The following is a 16723-nucleotide window of genomic DNA, read 5'->3' as shown; positions in this document are numbered from 1 at the left end:
GTAACTGTAGGTGAGTTCAAGTGGTATTGTTTATGTTGAACCTAGTCATAGATGTGTACAGGTTGGTACTGTTTTGTTACATTGTGGTTTTTGGCATCAGTCTTATGTGTGTAGAATTGAGATTGCAACTGTTCTATGGAAAGGTTTTTTGCATTAGTCAGATTTTTACAGACATTCTAGACTACTTAATCCCTTCGCTGCGGCGGCTATTCCGCCGCAGCGCTAAAGGGGCGGGGCGGCTGCGCGGCGGTCGAATGCTGGTGACAGAACCGCTCCGCCACCAGCCGCGGTTGAGCTGTGCTGGTGACGGAGCGGTTACGTCATGACCCGCCCGCTCATTAGAACTGCCGCGCAGGCGCTAAATCAGCGCCGCGCAGGCGCGGCGGCTGGGCCATGACGGAACCGCTCCGTCATCAGCACAGCCCAACTGTAGCTGATGACGGAGCGGTTCCGTCATCAGCAGGGGAGGGGTTAACCATCCATGTGCATTTGCACCGATGGTTAATTTGTAAAACAATTAGTGACCGGGCCCTTATCAGAGGGACATGATAGCTTGCACCATGCGTTGCGCCTTCCAGCACTGTCAATTACAGTACCAACACAACTACGAACCAATGACACTCCTGCAAGTGTAACTTCATAAAATGCAAGGCCCCCAAAGCTTTAAGAATGGCTTGAGTGGCACCTATTAATGATTGTCAATGTATATTCAATTAATAAAATGTTGTGCTCATACCCAAATTTGGCAGACAGTGCCACCCTGTGGCATACTGTCACAAGATCCGGTGCTAAGAATGAAGTGCCAGCACCGAGCACCGGAAACCACCGGCTCAAATTAAGCACTACAATTTGCACCCAAGGTGTTGTATCTAATCTTGACCACTTAACTGTGTTTATGAATTTCTGTGTGTGTTGTGTATGTGTATGATTGTGCAGCAAATCATATTCAAGCCACTGTTGATGTTTTTCAATTGAATATCAGAATGCCGTAAGCAGAAATATCGTCTGACATAATTCTCATGTTCTAAGCATCTGATAGAAAAATATTTGGTCCATTGGGTGTGGATTTTCTATTAACTCCAATTGAGAGCTATTTTTTGTAAACCTTATTTAGGACACAATATTTTATGTCAGAAGATAAGCTGACTGCCATATTCTGATATATACCCTGTTTTTCATCATATAGTTTTGTGATGTGGCACAAGTCCCTTGCAGGTGACTGGGCATGGTTTTCTATTGGTCTGTTTTTGGGGTGTTTTAGATTTGAAACACTCAGCGTGTTAAGGATCTGTTATTCTATTGCGATGTAGACTTCTTATAGGTGGGTGAGTACAGGTCAGTATAGTTGGGCTGGCATGCTTAGTTGTGCTAGATTGCCCACATTCCAGTTTTTTATCAGTTCTTGTGGCTCCTGTAGGAAGTTCAGCGGGTTCATTTGTGAAGGTTCTTCAGGCTGTGTTGCTGTATAACCCAGATCTGTGACTGGGAGTGAGTGTCTGAAACGTTTCAGAGCTTCGTCCATCATCTCCTTGTGTTCGCTTTGTGTTGCTGTTGTTCTCTCAAAATATATGGGATGTTGCTGCGAATGTGTACAAGACCAGACGGATATGATTAGATCTGCATGCTTGGCTTTAGCTAACTAAATAGGAATACAAAAGTACAATTTCTTTGGTGACCACTAGTGTGTTTATTTGATAGTTTCTTACTGAAAATGTCCTTGTTTTCCGTGGAGGTGTATAAGAGTGGGAGCTCCCATTGAACGGCATTGGCATATACATGATTTGATCAATATGGGCTGTTGAACAGAAGGCAGCTAGCTCTTTTCGTCTTTGAGCTGCATGACAGGACTCCCGCTCAACATCTTTTTTTTTTGATCTACAAAGGCTTTAGAGTAGGAGTTTGTCGTTCTTTTTTTCCCATGTGCAGGGCAGGAGTTTGGCAGCATGTATCTTGGTCTGTGCTTGCTGTAACACAAGAGTTTGTGCAGATGTCGCTTTGTCGATATTGCAGTGGGGCAGGAGTGGTTCTATCTCTCCTCTGATTTACAAGCACTAGTAGGCAGAAGCACACTAGGGTCTACCTGTGCTGTGTGTCCATCGAAGGGTTGGCGTCTGTCTACATTAGTGTTTAGTGTCTACTTTAGAGCATCAGGTCTGTTGGAGTCACTGAAAATGGCATCATTTAGGAGCAGCAATTGATTTTCCTGCTTGAAATGCGTGAACTATTTTGCAATCAGACCTGATGCTTTGAGGGTAAGAATGAGTTTTGATTTTGCAAGTTGTAGAAGTTGGAAGATGTATCTGTTACCAAACAATGTTCTCTAGAATGTAGCTGCATATCTTATATCGGGGTCAAAGGTTGCGTGATGTCTCTATATATGTGATGCTATTGGATTGGAGTCATATAGGATACGCTGTTACTTCCACGTGCTCTTTTTATTTTGGCTGGAGAGAATCTCTACTTTTGTGTTTATGATGCGGTACAATGATCTTCTCTCCTGTATTTTGCCTTCAGGTTTTACCTCATTGCCGGAGGTATTCCCCTCATTATTTGTGGGATAACGGCAGCTGTCAACATCAACAATCCTCGGGAGAATCACTCCAAGTAAGTATACTTCCTTGTTAATTGCTGCTTGCCTTCTTACCAAACAGCGACAATGGCTGTTGCGTTTTCTCAGGACAATGAAGCATTTGCAGTGCAAGTTCCAGTGGAAGCTTGATAAGGGTGAAGTGATGTTGCGGGTGCTGCCAGAATAATAACCCAGCACCTAGAAATGCTAGTCACATGATGCGCTAAACAAGTGTTTTCATTCGCTCATCCAAACTTGGATACAAATTCTGCATGGTTGGACTTGGCATAATCAACCGTTCTTCCATGATTGATTTGTGGGACATTACTCCATCCAAATGATGTAATGTCAACCCATCGAAAGACATCAAAGGTATTTCTTTATAAGTAGCCACTAGCCCATTGTCCAGGGCTGGGCTTGTCTTTCTGTCCGCTAAACCCACTTCAGTCATTATTTGTTAGTGATATATGTGAAGCTGACACCTGCCTTGTCAGAATGTGTTAACCTGCTTCTACGCATATTTTCCAACCAGAAAAGAGGACACAAGATTGTCATCTACATGGACCAAATCAGGTCATACACATTGAAAATAAGGGTTGTCAGACTCATCAACTCTACCCAGTTTGTTCTTAACTTTGGTACACCTACCAGTCATGGTTCCCAGATTTGCCTTGGTGCTTCAAAAGCACACCCCTATCTTCACACCCACCACATACTAGACCAATTCACAACACGTTGTAGAACGAGTGTAGGGTACTGAAACGATCACATAGGTGCCCAGCTGCTTGTGTCTGTATATCACCATGGACTCTTAATATTTCACACAATATTGGGGGTTTTCCCAAGAAAAGCAAGCATGCTGGATTAATGGAGGTTTTTTCCCAATTTAACAGTCTTTAAGAAGAGTACATTTCAGGTAATTTATGGTTCCCTTAATTTTCTGGTAACCATATCTTTTGCCATTTTCAAACTTCATGAAATAGAATAGCCATTGCAGTAAAGACATTCTTATAATATACACTTTGCTGGAACATCACCATCATAGCTCATAAAGAACTCCATTTCTAATCATTTCCCTCTGGCCTTATAGCATTGATGTAAAATACCCTCCAGAGGGATTCTACCGTTCCACCCCCCCCCCCTCCTTCCCATCAGTACACTGTACCAATTTCGGAATCATTTTCCCCACAACATGTCTGTAACGTTTTCTGCTTCTGTCATAGCTAGGTTTGTAGTATATAAATATTCAAAACAAATCAACAGGACTTTGGGGAGAGTACATTTATTGAATTTGATAGGGCACCCATTTAAGGGGTGACCCCCTTAGAGAGATAGGAATATCAGTGCACACGTCTTGCTGCTGGCGGTGCACATTAGCAGGACGGCTCTACCTCACTTTGAACACAGAAAAAAATGGAGAACATGTGCCTGATCCCCCCCTGGGGGGGAAACCCATTTTCATTAAACGTGTAATGAGGAATCTCCTTTTCTAAAATAATTTGAGGACATTGGGCATAAAATAAGGGAAAGAAGATAAAGGTAAAGGAAAACCTTTTTTGAAGGAAAATAAGGAATTTACCAAAAAGAGGATTCAGGGACAAGAAAATAACACAAAGAACGCAAAGAGAAAAATGAACATGAATAACGGACACAGGGGGAGCTATTAGGGTATATGTAGAGTGGCGAGGCTTTGCCGGGGCACAGGCTCTATGATACGGGTAGGGCTAAGCCATAATAGGGTATAGTCAAGGGAGGAGGTAGAAGGAGGCGAAAGGTGGGCAGTAGAGGAACTAGGCTGTAGGTTGGTGGAAGAGATTCTGTGTAAAGATGGGGAAAACGTACTAGGGTATAGCGGTGGTTGTGGATGCTAGGGGTACTAGAGTATAAGTAGGAGAAATGGTATTAAAAGGTTAAGCAAGGGCAGAGGTGCTAGGGGTTGAAGAAGTTCTAGGATTGTAGATAATGGTAGAGACACTAGGTATAAAAAAACTAGTAGAAGGAGAATGAGGATTAACTGACTTCGGTGTAGGTTCAGCAAACTATTGCAGGCGACGAGGCGGGAGACTAGAGTTGCTGACACTTGATTGCAACTTATCAGGGTTGCGAACTATGATCCCTCTAACATTCCGGGGAGTCTGAGCAAACCTATATATAGGGTGATTCGTGCTGCGATAGTAATTGTGGATCCTGACAGCTTTTATTCTTATACTTTTTCTCGTCTTTGATACCTCTGCATATTAACAATGATGATATGACTATTGGGATAATTATACTAATTCTCCTGTTGGAGTGAATCCAGTTATTTGTTTACTTCATTTCATAATTTATTTATATTCTTTGGTATCCCATTATCAAAATACATAACGTTGAGTCCTCATTGCATAAATGGATTATTAGACACCTTCCTACTACTATCTATGCCTTGATGAAGTCTCTGTGGGAGACGAAACACGTGTTGGCGATTTGTGGCGATTTGTATGCTGGAAACACCTGTTTTTTATGAATTTTAAAAAAAAGAAGAATAATCAAACTTTCGTTACCTTGAAGAGGACCTCTTTTTGATTCCACATTGGACTACTGTTTATCCTTATACTGTTTCATTACTATGATATCCCATGAACATTACTGGTGACAATGGATTAATCTTTTATCTGTGTAATACATACAAGAAAAGTGAAATAATTTATAATATGTTTTGGAGTGCTGTAAATAGATTCTCACCTCTCTAGAAAGACTTCGGTGTAGGTAGTGGGAGAAAGAGAGCAGGACAGAGGAAATAGGAGTTGTGTTAAAGGTTCTCCTGATAAACAAGTGCAAAATGACAAAGGTACAAAGCAGATGAAGGCGTGTGTATGCAGAGTCTGAAAAAGGAAACCAAGGATCCTGAAAGAAGGTACTGTAAAAAAAGAGTTTCTACATGAAAGGCATTCACCAGGATTTGACATCCTGAGAATGACATTAATTTGGACAAATTGAGGACACAGGTTAACCCCTTCACTGCGGCGGCTATTCCGCCGCAGTGCTAAGGGGGCGGGGCGGCCGCGCGGCGGGGCCGTGCTGGTGACGGAACCGCTCCGTCACCAGCCACGGTTGAGCTGTGCTCATGACGGAGCGGTTCCGTCATGGCCCCGCCCGCTCAATAGAACGCGCCGCGCAGGCACGAAATCAGCGCAGCGCAGGCGCGGCGGCAGGGCCATGACGGAACCGCTCCCTCATCAGCACAGAGCCACCGCAGCTGATGACGGAGCGGTTCCGTCATCAGCACGGATAGGGTTAATGAGGAAATTCGCTGGTTCCCTTTTGTACGTTATTTAGGTTTCACCTGCAGTCTATTTTTTTTTAACAGGAACTTAAAACGGACTTTGTTCCGCCTCCTCTCTTTCCTGGCTTTTAATTGGTTCCTGTGCTTGCTACTTACTTTTCCTCCATTTCTATTGGCTGTAGCATATTTTCCTGCATTTACCAATGCTTGTTCCTCGTCTGCTTCTCTTATCAGTTTCCCATCACCAATACTGTTAACATCCGCTTTGGTGGAACAATTTTTTCATAAAGTTTTGCCTCTTTTCACTCTTCCACAGCATATTTATATACCAGTTTATCACTGGGGAGATTACGTGCCTAGTATAGAATCACAGGATGGTGCTGTCACATACCGGGAACCCCAGCACTCGTGTCAGCAGCTCTGGTCGCTGTGCCACCTCCCCTACACTCCTGTGTTATTTGTCATAAAGCTCTTTCCTTCTCCCAGATGATGATTGTTAAAAAACAGTACTTTATTCATCACATAGGCGAAACCGATACATTACCACTGCTTGTTCTAAATAAGCACACAAAACTATTACCAAAAACCTGCACAGTAAATAAACAAGCATTTGAAACTAAAATTGTCCATCATGCTGCAACAAAAACAGTGGATAAAGCAAGTACAAAAATAGGAGATGAGGGCATGCACAGAATCAAAACTACAAAATAATTTCAATAACTGCTTTCATGATATCACTTACAGGTGGTGCATAAGTAATGTGGAGGTGGCCATGTCCAGTGGGACAGTGTATGTTGTAAGTGTGTGCTCAGAACACCGATTGGCAGGAAAGCCAAATAATGTATGAGGATGAAGTCTGAATTACCAACTCACTTAAACAACTTGATGCATGGATAGCAGTGTGAGATACTTGTCCAACTGTGGAGAGCAGAGAACAGGAAGGGGGAGATATACCAGGGTATATATAGTGGCGGAGTCAAGAAGCTCGATCTATGGTGGATGACCTCAGTCCCCAAAATTCTCCTCATGAGCACCGAATTGACACCCTCAGTTCTTCAACACACTGAGTAGCTTCAATTTACATTGTTTTCAGTACAAGCAAAGCATTCACAGTCACGTTCCAGTCCTTTTCACAAATACACTTTTACTGTGTATCGAAAAATAATGTGACAAGACTGATTAGTGGCTCCAGGTTATAAAGAGCACTTCTTCTACCCCTCCCTGGCTGTTGAACTCTCTCTGACGATCACCCACTCTTAACTACGCTTCCATATGGACTCTAGCCCCATCCCTTCTGATCCCTTGTGTGTACTCCTAAAGGCACACCCACAAGTGGTGTAGCAAGGAAGCCATGGACCCCAATTCAACTATGGAAAATGGACCCCGGATCTCAATGGATAGGAGAAAAAAAACAACCGCAACTGGGGTACACTGGGAAAAGCACACCTCTGAGCACTGGCTCTACTGCACCTGCTGCACTATTTAAAGCTATGCTTCCGGGCCCCTGTACTTCTTCAGTCCCAATGCCCGTGCATCATTCAATTATTATCGCCATCCTCCCCCTCTCTCTCTCTCTTCCTTTTTTCTGTTTCACACTTCACACTTGCATCTTTCACTCTTCCCCAGTTTCTTTCTGTCTCTTTACTTTGCCCTTCTCCTATCCATTTTCTGCTGATGGTTCCATTCCTATGATCCTCTCTCCCCCTTTTCTCCAGCTTCTCAGTTGTCTCTTTCACTCGCCCCTACACCATGTCTATGCATACTTCCTGACACACACCCCCACTCTGCCCTACGCTCGCTTCTTTTGTATCGCCTACTTTCCTCCGCCATTCGCATTTGTATATCTCCACTTCCCTTGGCTCTCTCCATTCTCCACTGATGTTACCTTTCTGCACTGCACGTAGCCCTTACTCTTGCATCACTCAAATACCTTTTTATTCTTCTTCCTTCGTTCTCTTTTCTCCCCATGCTTTTCCTATTCTCCTATCCATCATCTGTATCTAGCTACCTAATGCCTTTCAGTCTCACACACTCTTCCCTATACCTCTAGGCTCGTTTTAATTTCTACCTTTCACACTCACTCCATCTCTCCCTTGCATTTTTCTACTCTTCTTCCCTCTTGTACCATTCTCTCCTCTTTTTATTAGTTTCTCTCCCTTCTCTTCCTTTTTTTTCTCCAATATTTCACACCTACACCAGTGTTTCTCCCCTCGCCATCTACTCTCTGTTCTTTTCCATTTTCCCTTGTATCCCGAAACTCTCCTATTTTCTTTACTACCTACATTTCTGCACCATTTAAGATGCTCCCCTTCTGTCTCTCTTTTGTCCACTGTATCTCTTCAGTTTTCATCTCCTCATAACCCTCTTTGAACTAATACAGAGCTAGGCCCCAGCCCTCAGAAAACGTCTGAGCTGGCAGCCTGTTATGTATATAGCAGCTGGTGCAGGACATGGAGGGGCCGCCTACCCCTCTGCATCCATCGGTGCCACTGAAACATCTGCACCATTGAAGTGATGCTTCTGACATCACCATGTACTAAGCCTATTTTGTGATTCAGTCTATCCGAATCAAAAAATGGGTTGAACAACTCATTGTGAACCGCAAATTTAAGGGTGGGATGGTGCAAAAGGGGTATTTCCTCTTATTTGTGATTCACAATGAGATCTAGAAATGGTTTACAACCGCAGTTTTAAGCTCTGGAAAGCTATTGACTCCTTAACCCCTTCAATGCGGGTGACAAAGCAAGCTCGTCATGGGCGTTACCTGCGCTGCGCGCATGACGAGCTGGCTTTGTCACGTAACGCGTGATTTTTGAAATTTCAGCACGCAGCGGGAAAACCCGCTAGCACGCATGCGGTTAAAGTCAGTGATAACAGGTTTCCAAAGGGCCTGAGGTTTCACTGGACAGCTTCACCTTTGAGAACTATGGGGCATATTTACTAGGAAGAGGTGGAGCACGGCATTAGCTACCTTGGTTTAACTCCGCATTCGGCCACTTCCAAAACGCAGGGCAGCACCATATTTAGAAGGATAAGGTGCAGCCCTGCGTTTCCCCCTGCCCTGGCGCTAATTTTAGCCACCTAGCGCCAACGCAGACACCCTTGCACTAGAGTGCAAGGGTTCCTGCTTTGCAGGGGAAGATTGATTATGTGCAGGAAGGTGTCTCTTCCTGCACATAAACAATATGAAATGGCATTTTGAAACTTCTTTGTGTGCTGCTTAATGCAAGAAAAAAACACATAGAAGTTGCAAAATTTAATTTTTTTTAATTGATTTTTTATGTGCAGGAAGGGTCACCTATCTGCACATAAACAGTTAATGGCCTTTTGCTGTGTCTATGTGTGCTGTACAATGCAGCACACCTAGAAATAGCAAAAAACGAGGAGAAATGAAACATTTCTCCTTGTTGCCCCTGTTTAAGACCATGTGTTTTCCCTGGTCTTCGTTTTTGAATTGTCCCATATTAACGCTGCCTATGTAAATATGGGGCAGCATCAAAATCAATGGGTGTTGCGGTGGAACTCCCACTACAACACCCATTGCCCGCCCCTTTCAGGCTAAATATAGCCTGAAAGGGGGCCTTATTTACAAGCATCTTTAATTCATGTTAAGTGGCTGCACGCTGCCTTGTAAATATGGTGAAGCCCATATCGCCACAGGAACATCACTAAAAGGGACGTTCCTGTGGAAATAGGTGGCTCGTTCCTTGCCTGCTCCCTAAAAGTCTTCCAAGACAGGAAACTATTCTTTTTTTATTTTTAAAAAACGATAAAAGTTGCCCATTTGTGAAGTGAACACAGGAAGGAGTGTTCTGCTGTTCCTCGCAGGCCACCATCCCTGTGTTTGTAGCCAGTTACAGGTGATAGCAAATAGAAAACAACCTAGTTAATACTCGAGAGCCAGCTGCTTCTGTGATCTCCTGTGATTATAGAGATTTTGCAACATGACCTAATTAACGACTGGTTGCAAAGCGCCAGTGCTCAGTGTGTGACTGCTTGTGCTGACCAGTCTGTACGCACATCTGGCCCACGTTAGTAATTCACTTTTAGTTCCAAATACAAAGGATTGGATCCCCCTGCAACAGCCTGAGTGTGTAACCTGTGGCCACAGTTTTAAATACTGTAATGCCACGAGAAGTCAATAGCATCACTTCAACTGAGTGAGAAAATGACACCAGTTAGAACATAGCAAGATGGGAGTTCAATTGAGAAAACTAGAGCTGCACCCATTTTGCAAAAGTGAATTATTGATGTACCAATCTGAGGTGCAAACTTGGTAATTTGCAAATGCTCAGCATCAATAGTTAATATTGTTGCCATATTTGTGGTCCCCTTCATAATGGTTCTCTAGATGTACCTCGAGAGGATGTACTTGGCGTTCCAGCCATTCTTAGCTATGTTACAAGGCATGTGATTAGATCAGGCAGATGTGACAAATTCCTCACGTATATTCTATCTTCTTTCCACAGCTGTTTGGTGTGGCAGCCAAGCCTCGCTGCTTTCTATGCGCCGGCGGCAGTGATTCTTCTCGTCACCTGGATCTACTTCTTGTGCACAGTGATTGCCCTCAGACGCCGGCCAGCTGAGCAGAAAGACCCAATGGATCAAACAGAACTTCCAACAAGACTGAGTGGTGGTGGTGGCAGCAACCCCTTGTCTGACTCGGGTTCAATTTCAGTGAGCCCCATCTCACAGAATCTGGATATGGACGGTGTACACACTCTGAAGGTGCAGTTCTGGGCCCTGCTGATCGTTCATTGCCTCTATATTGCCCTTTGGGTCTTTGGGGCACTAGCTGTGTCACAATCGTGGTACTACAGTGTCATGTTCAGTTGTCTCTACGGGGTTGTGGCCGTTGCCTTGGGGCTCTTCGTTTTCATCCACCACTGTGCCCGGCGCCCTGACGTGATGTCAACTTGCTGTCCCAGCTACAAGCATGCATCGCCAATGCAAGGTTATGTGCACCCAGGTATTATCGTGGATGACACCTCACAGGTTTTCATTGGTTGCAGCCCTGAAGTAGCCACCTCGGTTAAGTCCTCTTCTTCCCCCTGCAGCAGCAGCCACTCAAATCCGGGGCATTGCAAACTGACCAATCTCCAAATAGTGCAGACCCAAGCGGAAAACTGTCCACAGAAGCCTGCATGCTTTGAAGAACCACAGCCAGTAAATAATAAAAGTTCTACCATTCCCAGCAGATACACAAACAATTTACATGCCCGTAGGAACCACAAAAGCAGAACTAAACAGTACAGAGAGGGGAAGCATCACAGGTTGAAGGTGCTAAGAGGTCCTTCATCAGACCTTCCCTCCAGCGAGAGTGGTAGCCTCCACAACAGCCATTCAGAAAGTTACCAGAGCAGCCGCAACAGTCCCCTGAACAATGGCAGCACTGGGGGTACCAGCCGGGATCCTGACGGAACACTGACACACTCCGAAGGTAGTGATACCAGTGGCCAGCACCCGCAGCAGGCTCAGGACATAGATAGGTCATCAGGGCGTAGTGCTAGCAGGGACAACCTGAGACAGGCCAACAGCATGGAGCGTGACAGCAAGCGACGCTCCTACCCACTCAACATGGCCAATCAAAATGGTGTCTTGAAAGGAAGCAAGTATGACATGAACCTTACCAGTGTAGACAGCAGCACTGGCATGAAGACTGGTTTATGGAAAAGCGAAACCACAGTATAGCTTGAAACCACCTTGCATCAATGGTGTTCTACACTCTTTTAGGGGCTTTGATGTTAAAGAAGAACATACACCAAATGACTGAAGAAATTGGCCATCAGGTACCACCCTATCATCCAAGTTTTTGTCCTGAGGGTTCCTGGGATTCTTCAAGCAGGTCAATGGTCGGATTGATTCTGTAGGACAAGTAACCTATATCAAACTGTAGCCCTTGGTGTAGGAGTGGTTCAGTGCCACGGAACGTAAAAGAGTTTGCACACATTATTGCAAGCTTATTGGACCTAAATGAAAGGACATTTTCTTATCTTTCTCTTAGTGAAGTACAATCCCACTTTCAGCTCTTTAAGAGACCAAACAGCTCAAAATCAGTTTTGCACCATTTTTGCATCGCATGTTTAAATCTGGAGACAGACTCTATTTCTAAAAATGTTTTATATATTTTACAGAAGAAATGTTTATTTTTCAAATATCTAAATATATATAATATTATATGTGTGTATAGATATGCTATGGCTTGAAGGACACCAACACTCTAGTCTCTTGTAGCAATTGGGACAATGATATATCAATGCAGTTCCTGTCAAACCAAAAAAGAGGGTTTTATATATTATCAACCATATACTTGCTTTTACTGTCAAACAGTGAAGTTGTGGTGAAACATTTGTCATTTAGGATTCATAAAAATAACAAACAAAGGTATTTTGGTTGATTATCCGACCTTTGCAAGTAATTTGGTGTTTAGCCCTATGGGTTACTAAGCTAGACAATGAATGGTGGCAAGTAGCTAAAAGCAAGCACTCCTATAAATCAGAATATGTGTAGTCTAGATTTCTCCAGGGATGAAATAGCATGTTGACCTTTGAGGGAATGTTCTTTCATTTTTCTGTAATTGATATCCCCTTATTTTGGTGCTAACCAGTCACTGTTAAGAATTTTCAATGTAAAATCTTTGGTCCAATCTTGCGGTTTGTCTAGCACAGAACCAATCATAGATTCTCCAGCTTGCATCTACTGTCACGCCTTTTACGCTGTTGCATTGACACAGATCGACCTGGTTCTGGGGGATGGTGGAATGTTAGGCTGTTGAACACATCTTTCCTCTTCAATGTGCAAGTGCAATCTAGTGAATGATGTCACAATAGATTTTACAACCCAACCAGACATCATCAAAGAAAATAACATTTTGGAACTTCTATTGTTAGTGATTGTTGCTGATGTGAAGTTGTTCATGTTTCCTCACATGGTCCCTTTAAAAATCATAGATTGGGGAAGATAATAGCTGGAGTTTCTAGTGCCAGCAATGATTATGAGATCCTAAAACATACTCTACATAAAGGATTTGCAAACCCAATGCAGAATGGACATCAAAGATGCGAATTCTAGACTTTGACTACATTTGCAGTAGCTCGGCTAATGAAAAAGCTCGCTGTTCCGTTATGTGTCAAAGTGAGCGGCCTTCAATGGGCTCTTTCCAATCGGATCACTTATAAACGGGATGTAACATGCCAACAACCAGTTAATCCGACATGTAATTGTAAATATGACATTAAGAGTAATGGGTTCCTTTGACTTTTCCAGTGGTCTATTCATGATCAGCAAGGCAGAAGGGGAGGAACCAGGGTCTTTGCAAACAAAGCCAAACAACTCCCAAAGGTCCCCTGTTTTATTAAAACACAAAAGACCAAAAGCTGAAGATCATTCTCGAACATTCCTGAAACTAGCCATTGTGTTGCAAATTGTATAGGCCCCGTGAAGCAGATACTAAGTGGTATAACAGCGTGTGGTGTGCTTTCATTGGTATCATTTTTATGTTATGGTAAGTCTATCAATACATGGTGAAACCAGCCCTTTCACGCAGATAGACCAGAAGCAGTTCCAGTGATAGCCTACATATGTTGGCTTGTTGGGGTGGAGTCACAGTAAAAGCCATGGTTGTGCAAAATTTAAAAACAAAATGGCCATGTTGTGTTGTGTCTTCATCCTTAGGTTCCAGCTTTTTATAAATGGCTAAAAATGCCGACGTTGCTCTGCTATGCAGTGCTGCAGAGAGTTGTTCATTTTATTTTACTTGCAGCACTATTGCGAATGCTTTTATCTTGCAGGAAAGGCACCACTGGATATATTTTTAATCCCAGAATGGCCTGGTTGGCTTTTTCCCTTTGCACACGGAGACTGCAGATGTTACTTCAACATCCATCCCACTGGACAACGCAGAGTTGCATCCCAATCTTCAGAATGTCTGGAAGAAGCTCCACATTCCACTGATAGATGCTAATCCAAGCCCCGCGTTCACACCGTTCTTGGTTCAAGGAAACACGAGCTAGCCGTTCCTTCTGTTATCCAAGTGCCGCGACCGCCCGATTGAAATCTACAAAGTTGTTTGCTGCCTTTTCATGTGCATGACCCACGTTGAACTTGAAAAGGAACAACTGTTACTTATGAGATTTATACAAATTAGATAATTGGGTATACGCTTTCGCTCTTTGTAAGGAGAAGATACTATTCCCTTTTATCCTAGTAGCTTTACACTTCTCAGGTCTTGCTGTCATCCGTCCAATCAGAGGTTTGAATAAAAACGCCAGATAAGAAATAGTTTAGTTTAAGAAACACATCGCTTTGATCAAAAGCAACTGTTCCTCGTAAAAGCACTTAAATATCCAGTATCATTGGAATAGAAATAAGTCGGCCATTTTGTCCTCAGTTAACAAGACTAACGGAGATGTTTGATCATTGTTCAAATGCAACTGATTTCAGGACTACTGCACCTTCTCGCCAGTATTTTCTATTAGTTGTAGCATTCTTCCTTATTTGCCCCACCCCTTCAAGACGAAGAAAGCTAAGCAGAGCCACAAGCAGCATGGAAAAAAAGGACCAAAGCCCATATCCCAATGCCTTTGAGGGAATCCAAGTACCACTGGCTGAAAACATTTTTTAGAGAGGCTGAAGGAAAAGAAGTGCATAGAAAGGTTTTGTTTGAGGTCTCGAAATCCAGTCTGCTTCTCTTATAAAAAGAGAACCCGGTAGAAGACATAGAGTTAATGATTTTGCCAGGCACAGTTCTTCAGTATATCTGTAGCACTGCACTACCAATTGACTGCTTCTGCCAATTCTTTCCTCCTTTTACCAGCCCATAAGTATTTTTTCAACATGACACACTCACACCTCTGAGGAGTAATGCTCTCATTCTGCCTTAGCAGGACCATAGGGCCTCATGTACTAATATTTTTTAAAAACAAAATCGAGAGACCTATGCGTGCTCCTACAAAATAGTTTTGACACATTCACAAATTGGAAGAGGTCCCCTGGGGGTCCCTAAGGTGTTTGCGAATGGTTACCAGCTTCTTTGACTTGGACGTAAAATATTAATGTTTTGCGACCAGATTTCGGTCGTAATACATGAATGCATAACTTAAGAAATTGGTATTTGGAAGGGGCGCCCTTTACATGCCCCGTTCAAATAATGATTCTGTGTTTATTCGTAAACCCAATTTGTGATTCAGTAACATGTTACCAAATTGCAATTTGGGATTTGGATATTTCAAAGTGCCATTTTGTTGTCACAAAGGCTCTGATTTGCCTTATGCGTACGAAAAATTGTTGTTTACGTGATGGCCTTAGGGCCTTATTTATAGTTTGGAAAATGCCCAATTTGATTTGAACAGTGGTCCTACACACTGTAACAGAGTGGGTGGTACAAGTGCCTAACTCTAAGTAACCGCCTTGTTTTTTTGCTAAAATTGAGGGCAATGTGTCCATTGACAATCCTAGCAGTGCACAACAGTGATGAATGGAAGACGATCTAGTGACTCAATCAATTGGATTACCTAGGTCTCACCTTGCTTGCACCAAACAGACATTGTCTCTCGCTGCTCTGAACCCCTAAGCTGGTATACTTAATCATGGAAAACCTTTTAAAACCCATGAAAATGTATCACCTGGTGTCACTTTCTGAGTCTGCGCATGTGCACCTATTGTCCTGCACTAATCATGGTGTCAGCGTCCAAAAGCACTCCTGTGCTGTACCCCTGTTTCTGCATGTGACGCTGTGAAAAAAAAACATTACCTTACAGAGTTTGGCTAAAGAGAATACAATTTGTGATAAGTAAACATCGAAAAACAATGATGTTCCTATCTGCACTACAACTAACCCTAGTGGAGATGCCAGACACAAAAAATGTGGATGTAACCAAACCAAAGTAATTATTGACTTGGTAATTTACAGGTGATGCTATCATTTTAAAGACACCATTTTTTGCAACTATTTATTTGTAGACTAGCAGAGTTCTAGATAATATCACTTAGCTTCCCCATTGATCAGTGTCCACATGGCTGCCTTAGATCATACTGGGACAAGAGGAGATTGGCCCCCCCGTTTTCTTAAGCACTTAAGAATGGCACTGGTTGGGGTCGTGGGGGGATGATGGAGGTTCTTTTTAGTGGGTAAATTCTCTTAACGTTATCAACATTGCCACTTAGTTGGCAGGTAGATGAGAGGGGGGAATCATACAAAATTGCCAAAGAGATTTAGATATGTCCTTCAAGAGTTTATAGGCAACCAAACACTCTTTATTTTGCAATGTTTTATCCAAAGGAGTTTGTAACAGATCAAGCATGTGTGAAGAGGCCTTTTTTTTAGGGTTTGTGAAGGAAGTTATTTGTAAAAACAAATGAGATTTTTGTACTGTCAATAGGTGATTGTACGACAAATATTTTCTATAATAGCAATCTAGTGTCAAACGTGTCTTCTGTTTTTAATACAAGGTATAAATACAAAGAAAATGAGTAATGAAAAAAAATAGAAAAATGAAAACATAAATATCTGGATTGTGTGACAATCACCTTTTGCTATTTTAAATCCGAATGTACATAAGGTTTTGTATTATTTCTGTACTTTTTGTCAAGCAGTATTTTAAGGTAGCAACCATGACAGCCTTTTGCAATTTGCATTGTACAAAACTGTATGCCAAAGAAGAAAGGGTCTCGTTTATTTGTCCCAATCAGATACATCTTGTTAATATATTAAAGATATGCAAAATTCACAGTCTCAATCTTCACATTTTTTCCCAAATTGAGCTCTTGTGTATTGAGAATTCATTTTGCTTAGAATTATTTTAGACTGAAGACTGTTTTGGATCATTGCTTTATCTCTCAACATGTACGTTTATTCACAGTCTCCTTTAATAGAGAAATACCCAACTTAGGGC

At 42.6% G+C, this 16723-nt stretch overlaps 1 protein-coding gene across 1 annotated transcript in view; it reads left to right on the top strand.

Annotated features, from left to right (window-relative positions):
• Positions 1 to 16558, top strand: part of ADGRA2 (adhesion G protein-coupled receptor A2) — a 451371-nt gene extending 434813 nt beyond the window's left edge. Inside the window, exons 18-19 of the mRNA XM_086948811.1 lie at positions 2515 to 2604; positions 10301 to 16558. Of these exons, the coding sequence (XP_086804937.1) occupies positions 2515 to 2604; positions 10301 to 11522 (1312 nt within the window). The 3' untranslated portion in view covers positions 11523 to 16558. The remainder of the gene's footprint in view (positions 1 to 2514; positions 2605 to 10300) is intronic.
• Positions 16559 to 16723: the final 165 nt, after the last annotated feature.

The sequence above is a fragment of the Lissotriton vulgaris genome, unplaced genomic scaffold (genome assembly GCF_964263255.1).
Source record: "Lissotriton vulgaris unplaced genomic scaffold, aLisVul1.2 SCAFFOLD_1248, whole genome shotgun sequence".
Taxonomy (NCBI): Eukaryota; Metazoa; Chordata; class Amphibia; order Caudata; family Salamandridae; genus Lissotriton; species Lissotriton vulgaris.
The sequence above is the reverse complement of the archived record's forward strand: the minus strand, read 5'-3'. Positions and strand labels throughout refer to the sequence as shown.